The sequence below is a fragment of the Oncorhynchus nerka genome, linkage group LG28 (genome assembly GCF_034236695.1).
Source record: "Oncorhynchus nerka isolate Pitt River linkage group LG28, Oner_Uvic_2.0, whole genome shotgun sequence".
In the NCBI taxonomy this organism is placed as follows: Eukaryota; Metazoa; Chordata; class Actinopteri; order Salmoniformes; family Salmonidae; genus Oncorhynchus; species Oncorhynchus nerka.
Window position 1 is genome coordinate 19,038,902 of NC_088423.1, and position 23,694 is coordinate 19,062,595.

Consider the following 23,694-nt stretch of genomic DNA (forward strand, 5'->3'; position numbering starts at 1 on the left):
ATTTAAATAGAAAGAAAAAGTTGCATGGTAGATGACACTACTAGTACCTACAGACAGTTGTGCCGCTAGCCTACATGTACAAGAGCTCCTTTTTAATAAGATTTCCTGACAAGCAACACTACAAGGCAAGTGTGTCTATTATTTCATCTGTCTAATATACATTTTATGAGCGGTCTGTTTTTCAGTAATCTCTTCACAACATCAATTTGGATATACAGTCACGTCCAAAAGTATTGGCACCTTTGATAATGAGGAAAAAATACTAAATTCATCATACAAATGCTGAGCTACTTTGCATACTCCACTTTTTTTTTTTTTACCTTATATTCTTTTATACTAATACAATTGCGCAGAGAGAGATTTTGTTGATCAAATAATCATTTTTTTTCTCTCAAAAATGTATGTCAAAAAATTATTGGCACCCCTGTTTTCAATATGTTGTGCACCCTCCTCTTGCTAGGATAATGACACAGCCTTTTTCTATAATGTTTTATGATATTGGACAACACATTGGGAGGGATCTTAGACCATTTCTCTGTGCAGAATATTTTCAGATACTTTATATCCCATGGTCTGTGCTTATGGACCGCCCTCTTCAATACCAGCCACAGGTTTTCAATGGGGTTCAAGTCCAATGACTGAGACAGCCATTGCAAAATGTCGATTATGTGGTTAACTATTTCTTTGTGGATTTCGGTGTGCTTGGGGTCAATGTCTTGCTGGAAGATCCACTTCTGATCAAGTGTCCACCTCCAGGCAGAGGCACGCAGGTTTTGGCTAAAATGTCCTTGTACTGGGTAAGGTTAATGATGCCGTTCATCTTAACAAGGGCCCCAGGACCAGTGGAAGCAAAACAGCCCCATAACATCAAAGATCCACCACCATATTGTACAGTAGGTATGAGGTTATTGTCTGCATAGGCATCCTTCTTTCGACGCCAAACCTACCGCTGGTGTGCATGACCAAAGACCTCTATTTTTGGCTCATCTGACCATACCACCCCGTTCCAGTACAACTGCCAATGCCGTTTAACAAACTCCAGGCATTTACATGTGTTGGTTACTCTCAATAAATGTTTTTTTTTTTATGGCAACCCTTCCAAATCGCCTATTGGCATGGAGGTGACGTTGTAGATTGTAGATTAAGAGACTTGGTGACCCCAAAATGCAACCAAGTTTTGTAATTCTCCAACTGTGGACCTTGGACATTTCTTTGCCTCCCAAATCATCTTCCTCACTGAGTGGGGACAAGATACAAATGCACCCTCTACCAGGAACGCTTACCACTGTTCAAGTGGTTATTGCCCTAAAAGTGGTTAGTGGTATATTTCTGAGGGGTTTTCTCAATTTTTATGTACCCATTGCCAGATTTATGATAGTCAACAACCATTTGTCTCTTTTCATTTGTGAGTTCTTTGCCTTTCCATATGGTGATGGATGACAAATGTATTTTACACACGTGTTACCTTATTTTTTATACCACAGTGGAAGGCCACAATACAGTTCCTTAAGCTGAGATTAATTTAAAAGAGTGGAATGTTAATGCAGATTTCATTTTGTTTGATTACAGCCCTTAGCCATGGTATATTGGCCATATACCACACCTCCTCGGGCCTTATTGCTTAAATATACCACGGCTAAGGCATGACAGTCCCTGGATACAACCCTTAGCCATGGTATATTGGCCATACACCAGACCTCCTCGGGCCTTATTGCTTAAATATAACACATAATCAGAAAAAACGTATGTACTGTACGTCATTGCATGGTTAATTCCTAAATCCTCTGTTATATTTTTAAAAAATATCTAGAGCAAACCCCCGAAGCAAGAGGAACTGTAATTCATGAACCCTGCAAGAGGAGGGAGACTAGAGGTAAGTAGAGGTAAAAACACATTTTGATTTACCCTCGTGTTAAACATGGGCACTTTCCCACACACACAGCATCTTTAATTACACAAAAGTGAAGCAGAGAGGAGCAGGAAGAACAGGTTAGCCTGAGGCTATAGAAGCAGAGCTACAGCTCAACATGGACATACGGGAAATCAGCTTTGCGCCCCTGACTTGGGGGGGGGGGGGGGGGGGATTTTTTATTTTATTAGGATCTCTTTAAGTCCTCATTAGGACTACTCTCCCAAGAGTCCTTAAACATTACAATACAATTTATAATACACTATTTTATGTGGAAATGTGATTGTAACAAATAACATACATAATACACTGACATATTGACCAGATAAATACGATTGAGTCTTCTACCATAGTCATGCACAACCTTCCAATTTATTATATTTAAGTGGTTTTAAAGTATTGTTTGAATTTATATTATATTTCTGGTTTGCTCAGACAAATTATTCAATGTAATTATTGCTCTGAATCTAAATGTTATTTAAACTATTTCTCTTTCCTGCCGGGATAAGACAGATGGACAATATTATCCTGGTATTTACTGAAAATCTGATATCAACTGAATAATGTTGTAATTGAAGTTTAGCCGTTTTAAAATGGTGTACATTGTGAAATAAAATGACATTTTCTTCAATTATCTTGTTGATTGATGACCACCCAAGAGCACCTTAAAACAATCCTTGTTGCTTTGTCCTGTGCAATCTGCAGCCTCCTAATCTCACTTACTGATGAATTTCCCCAGACCACAGAACAGTAGTTCACCTGACTCCCAATTAATGCTTGGGTTCTTTGCTTAAGAATCTTTCCTGGTAAGTATTTAGCTGTCCTTCTGATGAGGTGTTTATTATTTTATTACATAGATTAGTTCTTTTTTTTAGACAACCACGATGAACAGTTGTCTAGCTGCACCCCTAGTAGTTTAGTTTCTGCCACTTCCTCAATTTGTACTCCCCCATGCTTAATCACATATCGTGTTGTTGGCCTTTTCCTTATGGAACAGACCAACATAACTTTGGTTCTCTTAGCATTCAAAACAAGTTTGTTCCAGCAAACCCACTCCCTGATATTTCCCAGATCTACTTGTAGAGCTGGCTGTACCTGTTGAACAGATTGTCTTGCTGTATAAATTGCAGTATCATCTGCAAATATAGTACTTTGAGATTCAGATAAGGCATAAGGAAGGTTGTTGATATATAAACTTATCAAAAAAAGAAACATCCTCTCACTGTCAATTGCGTTTTTTTTCAGCAAACTTAACATGTGTAAATATTTGTATGAACATAAGATTCAAAAACGGAGACATAAACTGAACAAGTTCCACAGACATGTGACTAACAGAAATTTAATAATGTGTCCCTGAACAAAGGGGGGGTCAAAATAAAAAGTAACAGTCAGTATCTGGTGTGGCCACCAGCTGCATTAAGTACTGCAGTGCATCTCCTCCTCATGGGCTACACCAGATTTGCCTGTTCTTGCTGTGAGGTGTCACCCCACACTTCCACCAAGGCACCTGCAAGTTCCCGAACATTTCTGGGGGGAAATGGCACTAACCCTCACCCTCCGATCCAACACGTCCCAGACGTGCTCAATGGGATTGAGATCCGGGCTCTTCGCTGGCCATGGCAGAACACTGACATTCCTGTCTTGCAGGAAATCACGCACAGAACGAGCAATATGGCTGGTGGCATTGTCATGCTGGAGGGTCATGTCAAGATGAGCCGGCAGGAAGGGTACCACGGGGGGGAGGATGTCTTCCCTGTAACACACAGCGTTGAGATTGCCTGCAATGACAACAAGCTCAGTCCGATGATGCTGCGACATACCGCCCCAGACCATGACGAACCCTCCACCTCCAAATTGATCCCACTCCAGAGTACAGGCCTCAGTGTAACGCTCATTCCTTCAACGGTAAACGTGTTTCCGACCATCACCCCTGGTGAGACAAAACCGCGACTCATCAGCGAAGAGCACTTTTTGCCAATCCTGTCTGGTCCAGCGACGGTAGGTTTGTGCCCATAGTCGATGTTGTTGCCGCGGATGTCTGGTGAGGACCTTCCTTACAACACACCTACAAGCCGGCTGTCCAGCCTCTCTCAGCCTATTCTGGACAATCTGAGGACTGATGGAGTGATTGTGCATTCCTGGTGTAACTCGGGCAGTTGTTGTTGCCATCCAGTACCTGTCCCGCAGGTGTGATGTTTCTTTTGGACCTAGACTTAGCGCTCCGGTACAGCTTGCCATGAGGTAGCAGAAAGAACAGTCTGACCATTTTTGGGGACTTCCTAATACACCACCTAGTATAGAAGTTCCTGGATGGCAGGAAGCTTGGCCCCAGTGATGTACTGGGCTGTACGCACTACCCTCTGTAGCGCCTTACGGTTGGATTCCGAGCAGTTGCCATACCAGGCGGTGAGGCAACCGGTCAGGATGTTCTCTATGGTGTATTTGTATAACTTTTTGACGATCTGGGGACCCATGCCAAATCATTTCAGTCTCCTGAGGGGGAAAAGGGGTTGTCGTGCCCTCTTCATAACATTCTTGGTGTCTCGAACTGCTCCCTTTCAGCCCCATCCATGAGAATAGGGGCGTGTTCAGCCTTCCTTTTCCTGTAGTCCACGATCATCTTCTTTGTCTTGCTCACGTGGAGGGAGAGGTTGTTGGCCTGGCCACACACTGCCAGGTCTCATCGTTGTTGGTAATCAGGCCTACCACCGTTGTGTCGTCAGCAAACTTGATGGTGTTGAGTCGTACTTGGCCACGCAGTCGTGGGTGAACAGGAAGTACAGGAGGGGACTAAGCACACACCCCTTAGGGGTCCCGTTTTGAGGAGCAGTGTGGCAGATGTGTTGTTATCATTATGACAGTGTTATTTAAAATATGCTGATAAAATCATGACAGTAAAATAATTCATTACAACAAAGATTTAAGAAACGAACAAGGACACTTCTTGGCATTGTATTAATGTAGTTGTGTTATTGTATTGTATCGTATTGGAATCACTGATACAAATTTAAATGTGTGACTCCAAAAGCAGACTGAGTGGGAGTTCTACCAGCAACAGGAGTTTCAGACCACCACCATCACCACCCAGACATGCTCCCGGGCATGGACAGCATCAGCAGTTGTTTGGGGGGTTCGGAGGGGGCAGAGAGCAGGTACGAGACTCCCCCAGCCTCAGAGCTCCAGAGGCTGATGTGGACCAAACCAGGGACCAGTGACCATATGGATGAGGTCCAGCCCAGGATCTACATAGGAGACATGTAAGACAACTCATCCTCAAAATAATAGGCTACACTGTAAGTGCCACGTAGCAGATGCTTGAGTTGATACATTTTTTTGTAAGTATACACTACCGTTCAAAAGTTTGGGGGTCACTTAGAAATGTCCTTGTTTTTGAAAGAAACATTTTTTGTCCATTAAAATAACATCAAATTGATCAGAAATACAGTGTAGACATTGTTAATGTTGTAAATGACCATTGTAGCTGGAAACGGCAGATTTTTTATGGAATAGAAAGAGTTTTCTAATGATTAATTGTACACTGCTGCTACTCGCTGTTTATTATCTATGCATAGTCACTTCAACCATTCATGTACAAATTACCTCGACTAACCTGTACCCCCGCACATTGACTCGGTACCGGTACCCCTTCTATATAGCCTCATTATTGTTATTTTACAGTGTTACTTTTGTTTATTTGGTAAACATTTTCTTTACTCTTTCTTGAATTGCACGGTTGGTTATTTTATTTTATTTTTATTTCTTTCACCTTTATTTAACCAGGTAGGCTAGTTGAGAACAAGTTCTCATTTGCAACTGCGACCTGGCCAAGATAAAGCATAGCAGTGTGAACAGACAACACAGAGTTACACATGGAGTAAACAATTAACAAGTCAATAACACAGTAGAAAAAAAAAATGGGCAGTCTATATACAATGTGTGCAAAAGGCATGAGGAGGTAGGCAAATAATACAATTTTGCAGATTAACACTGGAGTGATAAATGATCAGATGGTCATGTACAGGTAGAGATATTGGTGTGCAAAAGAGCAGAAAAGTAAATTTAAAAAAAGTTTAAAAAAATAAATAAAAATAAAACAGTATAAAAACAGTATGGGAATGAGGTAGGTGAAAATGGGTGGGCTATTTACCAATAGACTATGTACAGCTGCAGCGATCGGTTAGCTGCTCAGATAGCTGATGTTTGAAGTTGGTGAGGGAGATAAAAGTCTCCAACTTCAGCGATTTTTGCAGTTCGTTCCAGTCACAGGCAGCAGAGTACTGGAACGAAAGGCGTTCCAGGGGACATGCAGGACATGCAGGGCTGGAGCGTGTGCTACGGATGGGTGTTGCCATCGTGACCAGTGAACTGGCGGAGCTTTACCTAGCATGGACTTGTAGATGACCTGGAGCCAGTGGGTCTGGCGACGAATATGTAGCGAGGGCCAGCCGACTAGAGCATACAAGTCGCAGTGGTGGGTGGTATAAGGTGCTTTAGTGACAAAACGGATGGCACTGTGATAAACTGCATCCAGTTTGCTGAGTAGAGTGTTGGAAGCCATTTTGTAGATGACATCGCCAAAGTCGAGGATCGGTAGTATAGTCAGTTTTACTAGGGTAAGCTTGGCGGTGTGAGTGAAGGGGGCTTTGTTGCGGAATAGAAAGCCGACTCTTGATTTGATTTTCGATTGGAGATGTTTGATGTGAGTCTGGAAGGAGAGTTTGCAGTCTAGCCAGACACCTAGGTACTTATAGATGTCCACATATTCAAGGTCGGAACCATCCAGGGTGGTGATGCTAGTCGGGCATGCGGGTGCAGGCAGCGATCGGTTGAAAAGCATGCATTTGGTTTTACTCGCGTTTAAGAGCAGTTGGAGGCCACGGAAGGAGTGCTGTATGGCATTGAAGCTCGTTTGGAGGTTAGATAGCACAGTGTCCAATGACGGGCCGAAAGTATATAGAATGGTGTCGTCTGCGTAGAGGTGGATCAAGGAATCGCCCGCAGCAAGAGCAACATCATTGATATATACAGAGAAAAGAGTCGGCCCGAGAATTGAACCCTGTGGCACCCCCATAGAGACTGCCAGAGGACCGGACAGCATGCCCTCCGATTTGACACACTGAACTCTGTCTGCAAAGTAATTGGTGAACCAGGCAAGGCAGTCATCCGAGAAACCGAGGCTATTGAGTCTGCCGATAAGAATATGGTGATTGACAGAGTCGAAAGCCTTGGCGAGGTCGATGAAGACGGCTGCACAGTACTGTCTTTTATCGATGGCGGTTATGATATCGTTTAGTACCTTGAGCGTGGCTGAGGTGCACCCGTGACCGGCTCGGAAACCAGATTGCACAGCGGAGAAGGTACGGTGGGATTCGAGATGGTCAGTGACCTGTTTGTTGACTTGGCTTTCGAAGACCTTAGATAGGCAGCGCAGGATGGATATAGGTCTATAGCAGTTTGGGTCCAGGGTGTCTCCCCCTTTGAAGAGGGGGATGACTGCGGCAGCTTTCCAATCCTTGGGGATCTCAGACGATATGAAAGAGAGGTTGAACAGGCTGGTAATAGGGGTTGCGACAATGGCGGCGGATAGTTTCAGAAATAGAGGGTCCAGATTGTCAAGCCCAGCTGATTTGTACGGGTCTAGGTTTTGCAGCTCTTTCAGAACATCTGCTATCTGGATTTGGGTAAAGGAGAACCTGGAGAGGCTTGGGCGAGGAGCTGTGGGGGGGGTGGAGCTGTTGGCCGAGGTTGGAGTAGCCAGGCGGAAGGCATGGCCAGCCGTTGAGAAGTGCTTATTGAAGCTTTCGATAATCGTGGATTTATCGGTGGAGACTGTGTTACCTAGCCTCAGTGCAGTGGGCAGCTGGGAGGAGGTGCTCTTGTTCTCCATGGACTTCACAGTGTCCCAGAACTTTTTGGAGTTGGAGCTACAGGATGCAAACTTCTGCCTGAAGAAGCTGGCCTTAGCTTTCCTGACTGACTGCGTGTATTGGTTCCTGACTTCCCTGAACAGTTGCATATCACGGGGGCTATTCGATGCTATTGCAGTCCGCCACAGGATGTTTTTGTGCTGGTCGAGGGCAGTCAGGTCTGGAGTGAACCAAGGGCTGTATCTGTTCTTGGTTCTGCATTTTTTGAACGGAGCATGCTTATCTAAAATGGTGAGGAAGTTACTTTTAAAGAATGACCAGGCATCCTCAACTGACGGGATGAGGTCAATGTCCTTCCAGGATACCCGGGCCAGGTCGATTAGAAAGGCCTGCTCACAGAAGTGTTTTAGGGAGCGTTTGACAGTGATGAGGGGTGGTCGTTTGACTGCGGCTCCGTGGCGGATACAGGCAATGAGGCAGTGATCGCTGAGATCCTGGTTGAAGACAGCGGAGGTGTATTTGGAGGGCCAGTTGGTCAGGATGACGTCTATGAGGGTGCCCTTGTTTACAGAGTTAGGGTTGTACCTGGTGGGTTCCTTGATGATTTGAGTGAGATTGAGGGCATCTAGCTTACATTGTAGGACTGCCGGGGTGTTAAGCATATCCCAGTTTAGGTCACCTAACAGAACAAACTCTGAAGCTAGATGGGGGGCGATCAATTCACAAATGGTGTCCAGGGCACAGCTGGGAGCTGAGGGTGGTCGGTAGCATGCGGCAACAGTGAGAGACTTATTTCTGGAGAGGGTAATTTTCAAAATTAGTAGTTCGAACTGTTTGGGTATGGACCTGGAAAGTATGACATTACTTTGCAGGCTATCTCTGCAGTAGACTGCAACTCCGCCCCCTTTGGCAGTTCTATCTTGACGGAAGATGTTATAGTTTGGTATGGAAATCTCTGAATTTTTGGTGGCCTTCCTGAGCCAGGATTCAGACACGGCAAGGACATCAGGGTTAGCAGAGTGTGCTAAAGCAGTGAGTAAAACAAACTTGGGGAGGAGGCTTCTGATGTTGACATGCATAAAACCAAGGCTTTTTCGATCACAGAAGTCAACAAATGAGGGTACCTGGGGACATGCAGGGCCTGGGTTTACCTCCACATCACCCGCGGAACAGAGAAGGAGTAGTATGAGGGTGCGGCTAAAGGCTATCAAAACTGGTCGCCTAGAGCGTTGGGGGCAGAGGATAAGAGGAGCAGGTTTCTGGGCATGGTAGAATATATTCAGGGCATAATGCGCAGACAGGGGTATGGTGGGGTGCGGGTACAGCGGAGGTAGGCCCAGGCACTGGGTGATGATGAGAGAGGTTGTATCTCTGGACATGCTGGTTGTAATGGGTGAGGTCACCGCATGTGTGGGAGGTGGGACAAAGGAGGTAACAGGGGTATGCAGAGTGGGTCTAGGGGCTCCATTGTGAACTAAAACAATGATAACTAACCTGAACAACAGTATACAAGGCATATTGACATCTGAGAGAGACATACAGCGAGGCATACAGTAATCACAGGTGTTGAATTTGGAAAGCTAGCTAAAAACAGTAGGCGAGGCTAATCCGCTAGCACAACAAACAGCAGGTAAAATGGCGTTGACTAGGCAACGGGGCCGACAGGTAAGACAAACAAGCAGAAAGGAGTACCGTGATTAATGGACAGTCCAGCGTGCGTCAGCTATGTAGCCAAGAGATCAGTGTCCAGGGGGCAGCGGTGGATGGGCAGGGAGGCTGGGCTGGCGAGTGTTATCCAGGTTTTTAAAAACTAACAATGACTAACTAGCTTGTAGCTAGTTAGCTGGTTAGCGTCTGGAGGTTCTTGAGTGTGTCATAAAAATAAAAATAAGAGTAAAAGTAATAGCGATTCCGTATCACATTGGGTGAGGCAGGTTTCCGGAAGGTATAAACAAATTAAAAATCAAAAAGAGATAGAAAGTAAATGGGGTCAGAGAGTGATTGGGACGCGGTGGTTCAGACGGTTAGCAGGCCTGTGCTAACAGGCTAACAGTTCGTAGGCCCGAGCTAGACAAGGTAGCAGTTAGCGGACCGGAGCTTGACAAGCTAGCCGTTAGCAGGCCGAATTAGCAAGCAGGGAGATAGCGAGGGCTAGAGAGTTAACCTTTGGGGGACGTCGCGATGGGGTGAGTCTGTTTATTCCTCTTCATGCGGTGAGCTGGAGATACAGCGATTCAGAAAGCTCGCGGGCCTTGGCCAGCAGATGGATCTTTGGCGATGTCGCAGCGGAAAAGCCTGTTGAAACCCCCTCGGACGATTATGTTATGGGCTTGTAAGTAAGCATTTCACAGTAAGGTCCACACCTTTTGTATTCGGCACATGTGACAAATAAAGTTTGATTTGATTTTACTTTAATTACAAGGGATTTGAGCAAGCAGGTTGGATACCAGGCATTTGAATACTAGGTGTTTTATATGACTTGCACTTCTAGAGGCCTAAAATGGACATGGTTAAATATTCAAAATATTAACATTTTAAGACCCGGTACCATTCGGTTCTGTCCCCTATATACATTTAATTGTTAGGGAACTACTACACATATCATAAATTGGCACAGATCTTTCACTAACGGATGCAACAAATATAGCCGCTGACAAGGCAAGCCTTAAAATATGTTAATAAGCCAACGATTCTTTCCCCTCCCACAATATATTTTCCACGATTTACAATATGCTGCATTACATATACAGCGAAACAGCAACACAGTACTCTATTGTTGAATTGTATTGAAATCCAAATCAGAAATTGCTAATAGTGAATATGTAATTATATATTATAGCATACCATCTGATATTTGGTGTTTTATATCACTTGTACTTTATGCCTCAACAAAGGCTTCTAAACTGACAGTGACTACATGACATAACAGATTAAAAGGACATGGTAGCCAGTCAACCATTAGAGGTTTGAGACTTTTTGCCATTTTGAATTACAGTATATTACTCACAGCAATTGGCCAGTAAGTTACTGGAGATTTTCAGGACAAGGTTTGTAGAATTCCTAAAATACAGTATGTTACTGTATTATGTGGGGGTACAGCATGCACAATCACGGGTGCAACAAATCTAGCCTTTTACAAGGCACGGTTTAAAATATGTTAGAGCCAAAGACTCTTTCCCCGCCACAACATCCAACCATATTCAATTATGTAAAACACAATTAAGGTATTTTACTGTACATTCTACAGTATTTTACTGTTGAAATGACAGAAGTCTTACAGTGCAGTAGTGACATATGTCACAAGGTCGTCGATTCAATTCCTGCAAGAAACTGGTTAAAGTGTCTGCTAAGATGTGATGTGATTCGAGGTGACATGGTTACAACCAGAGATTAAAATACCCTGGTAAGACTTTACTTATGACTCTTTATGTCAAGCATACACAGGCTAAATGAACACTATGTATCACCACTAAAATGGCACCGGAAGAAATGGCAGCAGTTTTACGTGCGCCCAACCAATTGTGCTATTATGTGTTTTTTTTTGCGTTATTTGTAACTTATTTTGTACATAATCTTTCTACAACAGTATCATACAGCAAAAAAGAGCTTCTGGATATCAGGACAGCGATCACTCACCTCGGATAAGACTAAGGACGGCGCACAAGACATTCTCCAAACACCCTACAGGGCCGACATCCCCGCTATTTGCAAGAGGAAGCGACGCAGGTACAGAGAACAAAGAGCCGGATGCCTGGTCAGGACCAGGAGAAGGCGTCTGTGAAAGCTGCCGTTACCGTCAATACTACTCGCCAATGTGCAATCATTGGACAATAAATTAGACGAGGTACGATCACTCTGGTAAGACGAGGGGGGGGGGAGTGGTCTGTGCATATTTGGAAACAACAGCTGGTGCACGAAATCTAAGGAAGTCTCTAGATTTTTCTCGCCTCAAGTAGAGTACATTGTGATTATTTGCAGGCCACACTACTTGCCTAGAGAGTTTTCAGCTATAGTTTTTGTGGCTGTTTATTTACCACCACAAACAGATGCTGGCACTAAGACCACACTCAGTCAGCTGTATAAGGAAATAAGCTAACAGGAAACCACTCACCCAGAGGCGGCGCTCCTAGGGGCCGGAGACTTTAACGCAGGTAAACTTAAAATCAGTTCTACCTAATTTCTATCAACATGTTAAATGTGCAACCAGAGGGCAAAAAATTCTAGATCACCTTTACTCCACACACAGAAACGCGTACAAAGCTCGCCCTCGCCCTCCATTTGGTAAATCCAACCACAACTCTATCCTCCTGACTCCTGCTTACAAGCAAAAATTAAAGCAGGAAGCACTAGTGACTCGGTCTATAAAAAAGTGGTCAGATGGAGCATATGCTAAACTACAGGACTGTTTTGCTATCACAGACTAGAACATGTTCTGGGATTCTTCCGATGGCATTGAGGAGTACACCACATAAGTCATTGACTTTATCAATAAGTGCATCAAGGACGTCATCCCCACAGTGACTGTGCGTACATACCTCAACCAGAAGCCATGGATTACAGGCAACATTCGCACTGACCTAAAGGGTAGAGTTGCCGCTTTCAAGGTGCGGGACTCTAACCCGGAAGCTTACAAGAAATCCTGCTACGCCCTGCGACAAACCATCAAAACAGGCAAAAGCGTCAGTACAGGGCTAAGATTGAATCATACTACACCGGCTCCGACACTCATCTTATGTGGCAGGGCTTGCAAACTATTAGACTACAAAGGGAAGCACAGCCGAGAGCTGCCCAGTGACATGATAAGCTAATTCACTTCTATGCTCCCTTCGAGGAAAGCAACACAGTGCATGAGAGCATCAGCTGGTCCGGACGACGTGAGTAAGCCCTTTAAACAGGTCAACATTCACAAGGCTGCGGGCCCAGACGGATTACCAGGACGTGTGCTCCGGGCATGTGCTGACTAACTGGCAGGTGTCTTCACTGACATTTTCAACATGTTCCTGATTGAGTCTGTAATACCAACATGCTTCAAGCAGACCACCATAGTCCCTGTGCCCAAGAAGACGAAGGCAACCTACCTAAATGACTACAGACCTGTAGCACTCACGTCCGTAGCCATGAAGTGCTTTGAAAGGTTTGTAATGGCTCACATCAACACCATTATCCCAGAAACCCTAGACCCACTCCAATTTGCATTCCGCCCAAACAGATCCACAAATGATGTAATCTTTATTGCACGCCACACTGCCCTTTCCCACCAGGACAAAAGGAACACCTATGTGAGAATGCTATTCATTGACTACAACTCAGCGTTCAACACCTGGGACTAAACACCTCCCTCTGCAACTGGATCCTGGACTTCCTGACAGGCCACCCCCAGTAGGTAGCAACACATCTGCCACGCTGATCCTCAACACTGGAGCTCCACAGGGGTGCGTGCTCAGTCCCCTCCTGTACTCCCTGGTCAACCATGACTGCATGGCCAGGCATGACTCCAACATCATCATTAAGTTTGCAGACGACAACAGTGGTAGGCCTGATCACCGACAATGACGAGACAGCCTATAGGGAGGTGGTCAGAGACCTGGCTGGGTGTTGCCAGAATAACAACCTATCCCTCAACGTAACCAAGACTAAGGAGATGATTGTGGACTACAGGAAAAGGAGGACCTAGCACGCCCCATATCATCGGCGGAGCTGTAGTGGAGCAGGTTGAGAGCTTCAAGTTCCTTGGTGTCCACATCACCAACAAACTAGAATGGTCCAAACACACCAAGACAGTCGTGAAGAGGGCACGACAAAGCCCACTCTCCCTCGGGAAACTAAAAAGATTTGGCATGGGTCCTGAGGTCCTCAAAATGTTCTACAGCTGCAACATCAAGTGCATCCTGACTGGTTGCGTCACAACCTGGTACGGCAATTGCTCGGACTCCGACCGCAAGGCACTACAGAGGGTAGTGCGTACAGCCCAGTACATCACTGGGGCTAAGCTGCCTGCCATCCAGGACCTCTACACCAGGCGGTGTCAGAGGAAGGCCCTTAAAATTTTTCAAAGACCCCAGCCACAGACTGTTCTCTCTACTACCGCATGGCAAGTGGTACCAGAGTGCCAAGTCTAGGACAAAAAGGCTTCTCAACAGTTTTTACCCTCAAGCCATAAGACGCCTGAACATGTAATCAAATGGCTACCCTGACTATTAGCATTGTGTGCCACCCCCAACCATTCTTTTTACGCTCCTGCTATTCTGTTTATCATAAATGCATAGTCCCTTTAACTATACATTAATGTACATACTACCTCAATTGGGCCGACCAACCAGTGCTCCCGCACATTGGCTAACCGGGCTATCTGCATTGTGTCACCACATGCCAACACCTCTTTTACGCTACTGCTACTCTCTGTTCATCATATATGCAGTCACTTTAACCATATCTACATGTACATACTACCTCAATCAGCCTGACTAACCGGTGTCTGTATGTAGCCTCGCTACTTTTATAGCCTGTCTTTTTACTGTTGTTTCTTTTCTTTACTTACCTATTGTTCACCTAACACCTTTTTTGCACTATTGGTTAGAGCCTGTAAGTAAGCATTTCACTGTAAGGTGACCAGGGAGGTGACCTGTTGTATTCGGCGCACATGACAAATACATTTTGATTTGATAATCAACCAGACATCTTTAGAACAACGATGTCTTAAGATGTCTCAAGACAGACACGCGATGGCTGGGTATTACCAATACCACTTACATGGTCTTGTGTTGTTAGGTATGCAGCCAAAGACAAGAGGACACTCCGGACTCATCACATCACCCACGTCTTGAACGCAGCGGATGGGAAGTTTAATGTGAACACAGGTGCCAGCTACTACAGGGACACAAAAATATCCTACCATGGAGTGGAGGCATTCGACATGCCCTCATTTGACCTCAGTACATTCTTCTACTCTGCGGCCAAATTTATCAAGACCGCCCTGAGCTCACCCACCAGTAAGCAATCAGCCAACCAGTCAATCAAATCAACCAATCAAATGTATATTACAAAGCCCTTTTTACATTATCAGTTGACCAAGTGCTTTACAGCCAGCCAATCTAATGATATTTGTTTACCATAAAGAGGGCATCATCTCTGACTTTATATTCTGTGCATGTTTTTTGTTCTGTATCATTTTCTCTAAAATTACCTTTGAGATTACATTGTTTGTGAATGAATTATATTCAAACATCATTAGTCTGTCAGTTCCAACAACATGCAACAATCCTACCTTCCATTCCATTAGCAGTTAAAATGCAAATCACAAAGCTGCTAAAACATAATATCAAGCTAATATCGTACCCCACAGTAATCTCCTCATAAGCCGGGGATCTTGGACAAGAATATTGACTTTAAATAGATTTTTCTGGTAATTTGTAAGCAACACTTTCATTGGACATGGAAATTACAAAATTATGTTTGTGGCCTTGTGCTTTAGCAGAGCTGCTACTTCCTGTCCTCGTTATGCAGAGTGCATCCGGTATCTGACATGAAAGTTTTAAGATGTGCGTTCCAAATGGCACCCTATAGCCTATTCCCTATGGGCCCTGGTCAGAAGTAGTGTACTATGTCGGGAATAATTTGCTATTTGGAACGCAGGTAATGCCTCCCCTCCTCGACATGCTGACTGACTGGCTGATCGGACTAGCCCTCTAGTGTGTAGCAGGGCCTACAGTAATCCCTAGCAGAAACACACAGCCTGGAAGACAGTTCAATTACCCGCTCCCATGGGCCCTAAGCCCCAAAGCATGATAAGAAACCATGGATTACCGTGTGTAGAAACATTTGTTGCAACATTGTTGAAAGAAAACTTTTGGAGAGGTAGGCTATTTAGAAATTACTCCATTTTGATATTAAGCCTACAGGTCTGTAATGCTGTTTGACAAAAAAATACACAATATGAAATAAACAACAAGTAATCTATGAGATGTTCTTCTACTAAATATGATACAGTAAATGTTGCCAGGGATTTGGGTGAGCCAAGACATCACTTTGGTAAACAAAATAGATACAGTACTGCTGTACTTACTGTATGTAAATATGTTTTACATATGATGAAATTACCCATGTACCGGTGTCCTCCTTCAACTGAATGAGAGCTAAGTGTTCAGCCTTTCTTCCCTCCCCGGCAGGTAGTGTGTTGGTCCACTGCGCGATGGGTCTGAGTCGCTCGTCCTCTCTGGTCCTGGCCTATCTGATGATCGATAAGAACCTGACCCTGGTGGATGCCATCAAGGCTGTGGCTGCAAACAGAAACATCTGTCCCAACGCTGGATTCCTGGAGCAGCTCCGAGACCTGGACAAACAACTCCACTACCAGGCTAGACGACAATGAAAACACGTTTTTGATGAGACATAGATCGATAGTCTAATAGTATAGGGGACAACTGTGCAGTCACTATACTCATACTGTAGATGGTTTTATTATTTTGTGTAAAGATGTCAGAAATAAATCCATTGCTAATGTGATCAACACATTCAACTTTTCTCATAAAAAATTGTTGTCTAACAACAATTACAAGCCACCGGGGTCTGACAACCTGGATGGAAAATTACTGAGGATAATAGTGTACGATAATGCCACATCTTCAATTTAAGTCTATTAGAAAGTGTTTGTCCTCAGGCCTGGAGGGAAGCTAAAGTCATTCCGCTACCCAAGAATAGGAATGCCCCCTTTACTGGCTCAAATAGCCGACCAATCAGTCTGTTAACAACCCTGAGTAAACCTCTGTAAAAAAATGGTGTTTGACCAGATACAATGCCCTTTCACAATAAACAAATTCACAACAGACTTCCAGCACACATATAGGAAAGAACACTCAACAAGCATGGAACTTACACAAATGACTGATGATTGGCTGAGAGAAATTTATAAAATTATTGTGGGGGTTGTCTTGTTAGACTTCAGTGCAGCTTTTGACATTATTGATCATAGTCTGCTGCTGGAAACACCTGTGGGTTATTGCTTTACACCCTCTGCTATATTGTGGATAAAGAGTTACTTGTCTAACAGAACACAGAGGGAGTACTTTAATAAAAGCCTCTCAAACATAATCCAGGCAGAAGCAGGAATTCCCCAGGGTAACTGTTTAGGCTCCTTGCTTTTTTCAATCTTTACTAACAACAAGCCACTGGCTTTGAGTAAGTAAGTCTATGTATGCGGATGACTCAACACTATACACACACACGTCAGCTACTGAAATGCAACTGAAATGACTACAACACTTAAAGAGCTGCAGTTAGTTTCAAAATGGGTAGCAAGTTAGTACTAAATATTTCCAAAACTAAAAGCATTGTATTTAGGACAAATCATTCACTAAACCCAAAACCTCAACTACATCTCGTCATGAATAATGTGTAAATTGAGAAAGTTGAGGTAACTAAACTGCTTGGAGTAACCCTGGATTTTAAACTGTCATGGTCAAAAAAATACACCTTGGAACAGCGGGGACTGTGAAGTAACACACATAGGCACAGACACATGATAAAATACTCACTCACTATACATACACTTAAACATGGATTTTGCGTTGTAGATATGTGGTAGTGGACTATGGGCCTGAAAGCACACACTTAATATGTTGAGAATTCTGTAATGACTGTATTGTAATGTTTTTAAAATTGTATAACTACCTTAATTCTGACGGAGCCCAGGAAAAGTAGCTGCTGCCTTGGCAGCAACAATAAATACAAATACAAAGACTTGTGTGATACTTGTTGCTTCACAATAATGAGTACAAACCGAAATGAACAAGTGTACCTACAGAGACAATGAACAAAACCACAGAAATAAATTATAAAAGTTAATAAAACACATTCATTAGAACCAATGTTCTTCTTTCTACGACAAACCAACATTAGAAATGAGAGATTGCAATGAGCACCAAATGCTAACGACGACAGTCTGAAGAACAGGTTCCCTAATTAGCTTCAATTAGCAGAATCACATCTGGAGGGGTACGATGGTGCAGTTCTGTTCTCTCCACCACCTGCTGTTGCCCTGGCCTCCAACACGGTTTTTGTCACAAGAGAGAAACCTAGCCCAGAAGCACCCACCCTGCCTGGCCCAAGAGATTCTCAGCTTCTCCCCATCACTGGATGCCTGAGCCAACTGTACCATCTGGATACATCCTTGACTCTGGAGAGAACGGGGAAATGAATAATGACTCACGGTAGAATTGTGAAAGACTATTGTTGTAGGACATCACAGCATCTATCTAATACAACAACACTAGCATGCTATATTCTCGTGGTTCTATTTTTGCTTGATATGATAAATATACAGACCGATGGAAGCTAATAGACTGAACAACATGTAGGTTATATTGATGTGCCTGTATACCTTTATAAATAAATAAACGTTACACTTATTCAGTCACTTCCTTCCTCCAAAATGTTTTCCTAAACTGCTTAAATCTACCACTGAAGCTGGTAAGATGTGACGTCTTAAAGTAAGAGGGTTAATTTACTATACCAGAAATGTGCCAACTGTGGTTCATAAAAGAAATGAAACAAGATGAAAAGAGATGGAGCCATCTTAAGAGATGCTTGCACTCCAGAGCATCGCACTGTATAGGAGAGACGCTCGCTGTCATGATAAAATAAACATCACAGGTCTAATGATTTCACTGTCAGAACAAATGATGCCAGAGCATTAAGATGTGAAGGGAAGAAGACAGGGGCTTGATGGTGTAAAACTGAAATTTGACATGTAAAAAGGCTTCATTCAACTCCTTTCCACACTGCAATCATCATTACTTTTGGACTTCTGTTCTGTGGCTCACATTGAGGAGCCTTTAAAAGATCAGCCAAACTAACATGCACGACACATATCATCATACAACGGGGAACTCAAGACACGTACTATTTTACCATCCTTTCCCCATCTTATTACTAGACATATTTCAAAGATTCTTCTTCCTAGAAATACCCATCAAAGTTACATATTTATTTGACTATATGACTTTAAAGTATAGGCCTACTCTTTCATATAGAATGACGCACAAAATCCCATGGCCCTCTCTTTAAGACTCCGATATGTTATGTTAACTGACAGAATTCCAAGGAATCATTCTCATGCTTGAACAGGCGCTTGGCATACCCTGTTCACTCGAGTGAATATGGGATATATCGTTTGGCGAAGGCAAAGTTAGGATAACTTTTAAGTTGCCAGCTCGGGTTTAGGAGTAGATGTTTGCATCTGAAATGGTACCCTATTCGCTATATAGTGCACTACTTTTGACTAGAGCCTGCATTGGGGACTTTCATTCAAAAATATAGCACAATAGGATGCCATTCTGGACGCAATCTATGACTGAGGAGGTTTTCCACCTACATGCAAGTTAGTCAGCCACTAAGGCTAAGGTCAGGGGGCCTTGCTTGCACGTCAGAGCACTAAAAATATCCTCTCATTTTGATTCCTGTCCAGTTATACAATCTGTGCCCCCGACCGACGACTCTCGTCAGGCTCCCAGAATTAAACTTCGAGCATTGGGTTCTATTTGTTTCCTCCAACTGTTGACAACAGGAAACACACAAAAGGCTACACTTGCTGACTTTTAGAGAGAGTACAGTAAAGGACTTCAATTAAATCTCTTGGTATGTTGTTCTTTGACCAGAATTCTAATTCTAACTGTTGCCAGTGCATGTTAGGTATTTAAATAATGCCTAAAATGCACATTAACAAAAATGTGCTATAGATACCCGTCTTACGACATTGTCTTTGTGGCACGTTGGAAGGAAATAGCTCCAAATCAAAACGTTATTTTACATTTTTAAGGGAATGGATCCTGTGTGAAAGCAAGAAGCTATTGTGATAAACATGGCGTCTCACAGCTCCAAGAGGTGTGCGACTGTGAAGAAAAAGTTTGTTCCTAAGACAAAGCCACCTGAACCTGTGGTAGAATACGTTACACCTGGGGGCTATGAGCTGGAGAAGATCCTTAACCGTGACTGCATGGAGTACACTCACATCAACCAGGTCTGGCCCAACGTCTGGATTGGAGATGAGTAAGTTAGGCAGTCGGTGTTCTGTAAGAGATCAAATTAAACATAAAGTAGTCTGTTTGTTCTATAATGCCAACTCATTGTCACTCATTTTCATGTCAAATGTTTGGCTTGACATTTCCCTAAGGAGTTGGCAAGAGACCAGAAACCATAGATATAGGACCTACATACAGTATATTGTCTATGGCCAGCCAGGCTATTATTTACCGTAAGTGTTACATCTGTTGAGTACATACATAATTATACGTTTCCTACTGCCTGATGTATTAACTGTTTGAGTACACCCTTTGTCTCCTACCTGCAGTACAGGTCCCTGCATCCTTAGCCAGGAGCCCAATCTATTTGTGCTCTTGCCAATTCCATTTGATCATTGTAAACAGTTGGCATGATAGCACAAACTGATTGGCACTCAGGTTAGTAAATCCTTACATTGACAGAGAGAGTGCCAAAGACAAATACAACCTGAAGAAATTGGGCATGACCCACATCCTGAATGCAGCAGAGGGGACGTGGAATAATGTGGACACGGGAGCGGAGTACTACAGCGACATGGACGTGGTCTACTATGGGGTCGTGGCGGAGGATACTCCAACCTTTGACCTTAGCCAGTACTTCTTTTCTGCAGCCCAGTTCATCGACCAAACACTGAACATACCCGAAAGTTAGTCCTAGTTTGAATGACATTTTGATAGAACTTAAATGAATAAGCAATTATAAATGCTTTATAATGCATGGACACAAATGCTTTGAAATGTTAAGGTTATTAATGCTTATTCATTAAAGTAATTATACAGTGGGTACCATTCCATTCTAATAACCAACACCTCCTTCCAGTCATGTTTTTCTATGCATTTCCATTAGATAAGCTGCTGGTGCACTGTGTGATGGGGAGAAGTCGGTCAGCCACCCTGTTCCTGGCCTACCTGATGATCTGTAAGAACATGACCGTGGTGGACGCCGTGGACCACGTGAAGCGACGCAGGCGTATCATCCCCAACTGGGGCTTCCTGAAACAGCTCAGGCAGCTGGACACTTACCTCTTAGAACAGAGGGACGAAGTGACGACTGTCAAGGGAAAAGGAGAAGAAAAGAACAAGGAAAGAGAGGAGGATGAATAGAAGGATCAAATGTGATCGATGCACCCTGAGAAAAGGGAAATGTATTTAATTTAGATCATTTGGTTCCACAAGAAATGTGTACAGTGAAAAAAAATGGTCAAACAAGTAGGTTTCCTAGTACTTCAAAAATACTGTACTCCAAATGTACTTCAAATTTAAAAGAGTTAAAGTGGATATCCACAGTTCAAACAATAAAGCAATAACAAAGCAACACTTCTGCCACTTGTTTTGGTAAACTGCTAAGGGAAGGGGCTCGAGAAATTTGAACACTCAAATTTAGAGAAGAGCTACAGAGCTGCTTTCTAAATTGGATCACTTTGTCATAAATAATTTTCCTGCGTAGCAGGAAATGCAAATTGTAAAGGTATCTAAAGTCAGTAATTTCCACTAACATTTCAGACTTGATTTTCCCTAACCAAAAAATGTATCAACCTCTAGAAAAATGTCCATTAATTAAAATCCACATAATTCACATTTCCTGTTGCTGCAGGATTATTTTCCTGTGAGAAGCAGGGTCAGATGAAGATCTTGTATCCATACACGTATACTGCCAGACCATCCATGAAATCAGAATGAGTTTTAACCATGTTTTGAAGCGGTGTTAACATTGACTTTCGTTTACAAACATTTGGAGTAAAACATGCTTATATTTTGGGTTGTAATTGGGTACAACTAAGGTCATGAGGCATTTAAGTTATATTATTCAATAATCCATGGCTATACATCACACAGTGAAAAAATGTATGCAATCAACTGCAGATTTCCTCTTTAAAATAAATGCTCAAGTTTTATAAATAAGACATTGCCTTGCCTAGTCTGTCGTTGAACATTTTGAACTTCAAATCTCCCAATAAATCTGAAGTTAAATCAGTTGTCAATGGAGTTAAATCAATGGAGTAAAATTGTGTGCATGGTCAATCCTAACTTATTTTATGCTAAAATGTACACCATTTTTAAATGACTGACAAAGGAGAAAGGCTTCAATAAAAGACTGCTTGTTTGTGCACATGGGAGACATGGCTCTCACCCTACCAGCCATTCTGTACAGGTAGAAAGGCTACAAAAGAGCAATATAGACAAAAACACAAGTTGCTTTTTACATGCAATCCGTTAGCTTAGTTTGGTCTAGTTACATCCCCTAGTCTTATCCACTTTATAAAATATAAATCCAACATTTTATAAAGATAGAAAAAAAATCTACAGATGGAATGAAAATGTTACTTTTTAAAGGCTTTATGTAAAATATCGACTTTGGACTAAATGTATATTTCTTTATTATTAATAATAATCATCAATCATTTAGTTTTTTTTTTTAAATTCCGCCACATTTCTCGACATTTGTACACCTCTTTGAAATGTTTTAGAATCAGAGTCAGGGTACAAACACTGAGATATGCTTAGTTATCTTGACAGAAATCAGTCTTCTGTGTTATAAAACAGAAAGCTGCCTCAAGGAAGGACATCTGTTACAAAAGACTTCAGAATTATACATACATAGCAATGAAACCTCTCAAACATACAGAAGAACAGGACTAAAGTTTACACTTTTTTTTTACATTATTAGAATTAACAAAATATAGTTTCATCTTTCTCCCCCGCCCTGTGAGAGGGGGAACCTAATAAAGGCCAAAATATATTTAGAATGGCTTGCTATTAAGCACAACACTTGTACAGTACTACTCAATGCACTGTTACTAACGGAGACTGGAGACCGAAGCATGCTTTACAAAATAAGTACAATAATTTAAATATACAAAGGCATGAGTATAGTACAAACTAATCGTCAGCACTGTTAGACAGGTACACTGAACAGGTTCTAGGAATATCCACTTGTTTAAGTCTGTTTGTAGCAGGCACATTAGATGGCTTAGTTTGAGGCTGCTACATAACTACACTCACTCCCGGTGATGAAGTCTCTTTCCCCCTCTACCCTAAGGAGTGACCAGGGAGACTAATACTAATTAAATACATTTTTATCTTCATGACGGTAAGGCTTAGAACCTAAAAGAACACAAATCTGTTAGGAACAAAAATACTTTGACATAGATAGTAGCTTGTTGTAAAAAGTTTGCTTGTTGATGAAACTTTTTGCATTCTTTCCAAGTGCTGGTTTTTAAGTAACTATAAACAAAATTAAAACAAAGAAACAAACATTATCAACAAACAAAAAAAGGCCAAATTTGTGCATCTAGGACTCATAGTAATAATAATGCACATTTGTGTGATTTAAACATCCAGTCAGATTGATTCAGTTTGTTTGTCATTAGCTACGGTTTCGTTAACCGTTAGGTTAGTAACCATGGGTTACCGTCTGATGAAAGGCCCTTTGAGTGTCTGCTTGGACATGGGTCCGGTGTTGGTCATGTATCCGTGCTGACCAGCTGAAGAGTACATGTTGCTGTGCGGCGGAGCCTGCATGGGTTGCTGGGGGTATGGCTGTGTTCCCATCATGCCCATCTGCATAGAGGCGTACTGGGCCCCGGGCGACTGGTTCATGTAGGCCGCCGTCATCTGGTGGCCCGACATCTGGTTGCTGTGGTAACCACCGTTGGCCGCCATCATGGTTGGCCCCTGGGTTGTGACGTGGTAGCTGTTCATGGCGTGGTTGATGGAGGCAGAGGGCATGTTCATGGAGTTGACACTAACAGCATGGTTGTAGGGATTGCCAGGGGCCGGCATGATGTTGACCGTGCCCATGTTCATGCCCCTTGGCATGGCTGCCAGCGTCCGGGATGAGGGGGCCTGCATGGTGACTGTCTGG

At 43.0% G+C, this 23,694-nt stretch overlaps 3 protein-coding genes across 7 annotated transcripts in view; 2 read left to right on the plus strand and 1 right to left on the minus strand.

Moving 5' to 3' along the window:
- LOC115112958 (dual specificity phosphatase 29-like) lies at positions 1–17,511 on the plus strand. Of its 5 annotated transcripts, none has more exons than XM_029640060.2 (5): positions 3–125; positions 1,811–1,883; positions 4,938–5,166; positions 14,545–14,765; positions 15,942–17,511. In XM_029640060.2, exons 3-5 carry the CDS (start codon positions 5,000–5,002, stop codon positions 16,142–16,144), a joined length of 591 nt encoding a protein of 196 aa, XP_029495920.1. In that variant the 5' UTR covers positions 3–125; positions 1,811–1,883; positions 4,938–4,999; the 3' UTR covers positions 16,145–17,511. The 5 variants fall into 5 exon arrangements, 4 of the variants coding, with proteins under 4 accessions (XP_029495920.1, XP_029495922.1, XP_029495919.1 ...); XM_029640062.2 differs by having other exon boundaries at positions 4,941–5,166; XM_029640059.2 differs by having other exon boundaries at positions 1,811–1,873.
- A 1,738-nt stretch (positions 17,512–19,249) lies between these two features.
- Positions 19,250–21,340, plus strand: dusp29 (dual specificity phosphatase 29). The gene is made up of 4 exons (XM_029640071.2): positions 19,250–19,407; positions 19,589–19,818; positions 20,253–20,476; positions 20,677–21,340. The coding sequence occupies exons 2-4, from the start codon at positions 19,631–19,633 to the stop codon at positions 20,931–20,933; spliced, it is 669 nt and encodes a 222-aa protein (XP_029495931.1). The 5' UTR covers positions 19,250–19,407; positions 19,589–19,630; the 3' UTR covers positions 20,934–21,340.
- The window catches only part of LOC115112960 (K(lysine) acetyltransferase 6B), a 41,413-nt gene continuing 38,647 nt past the window's right edge, over positions 20,929–23,694 (minus strand). The window contains 1 exon segment of the mRNA XM_029640068.2: positions 20,929–23,694. Coding sequence (XP_029495928.2) covers positions 23,238–23,694 — 457 coding nt within the window. The 3' untranslated portion in view covers positions 20,929–23,237.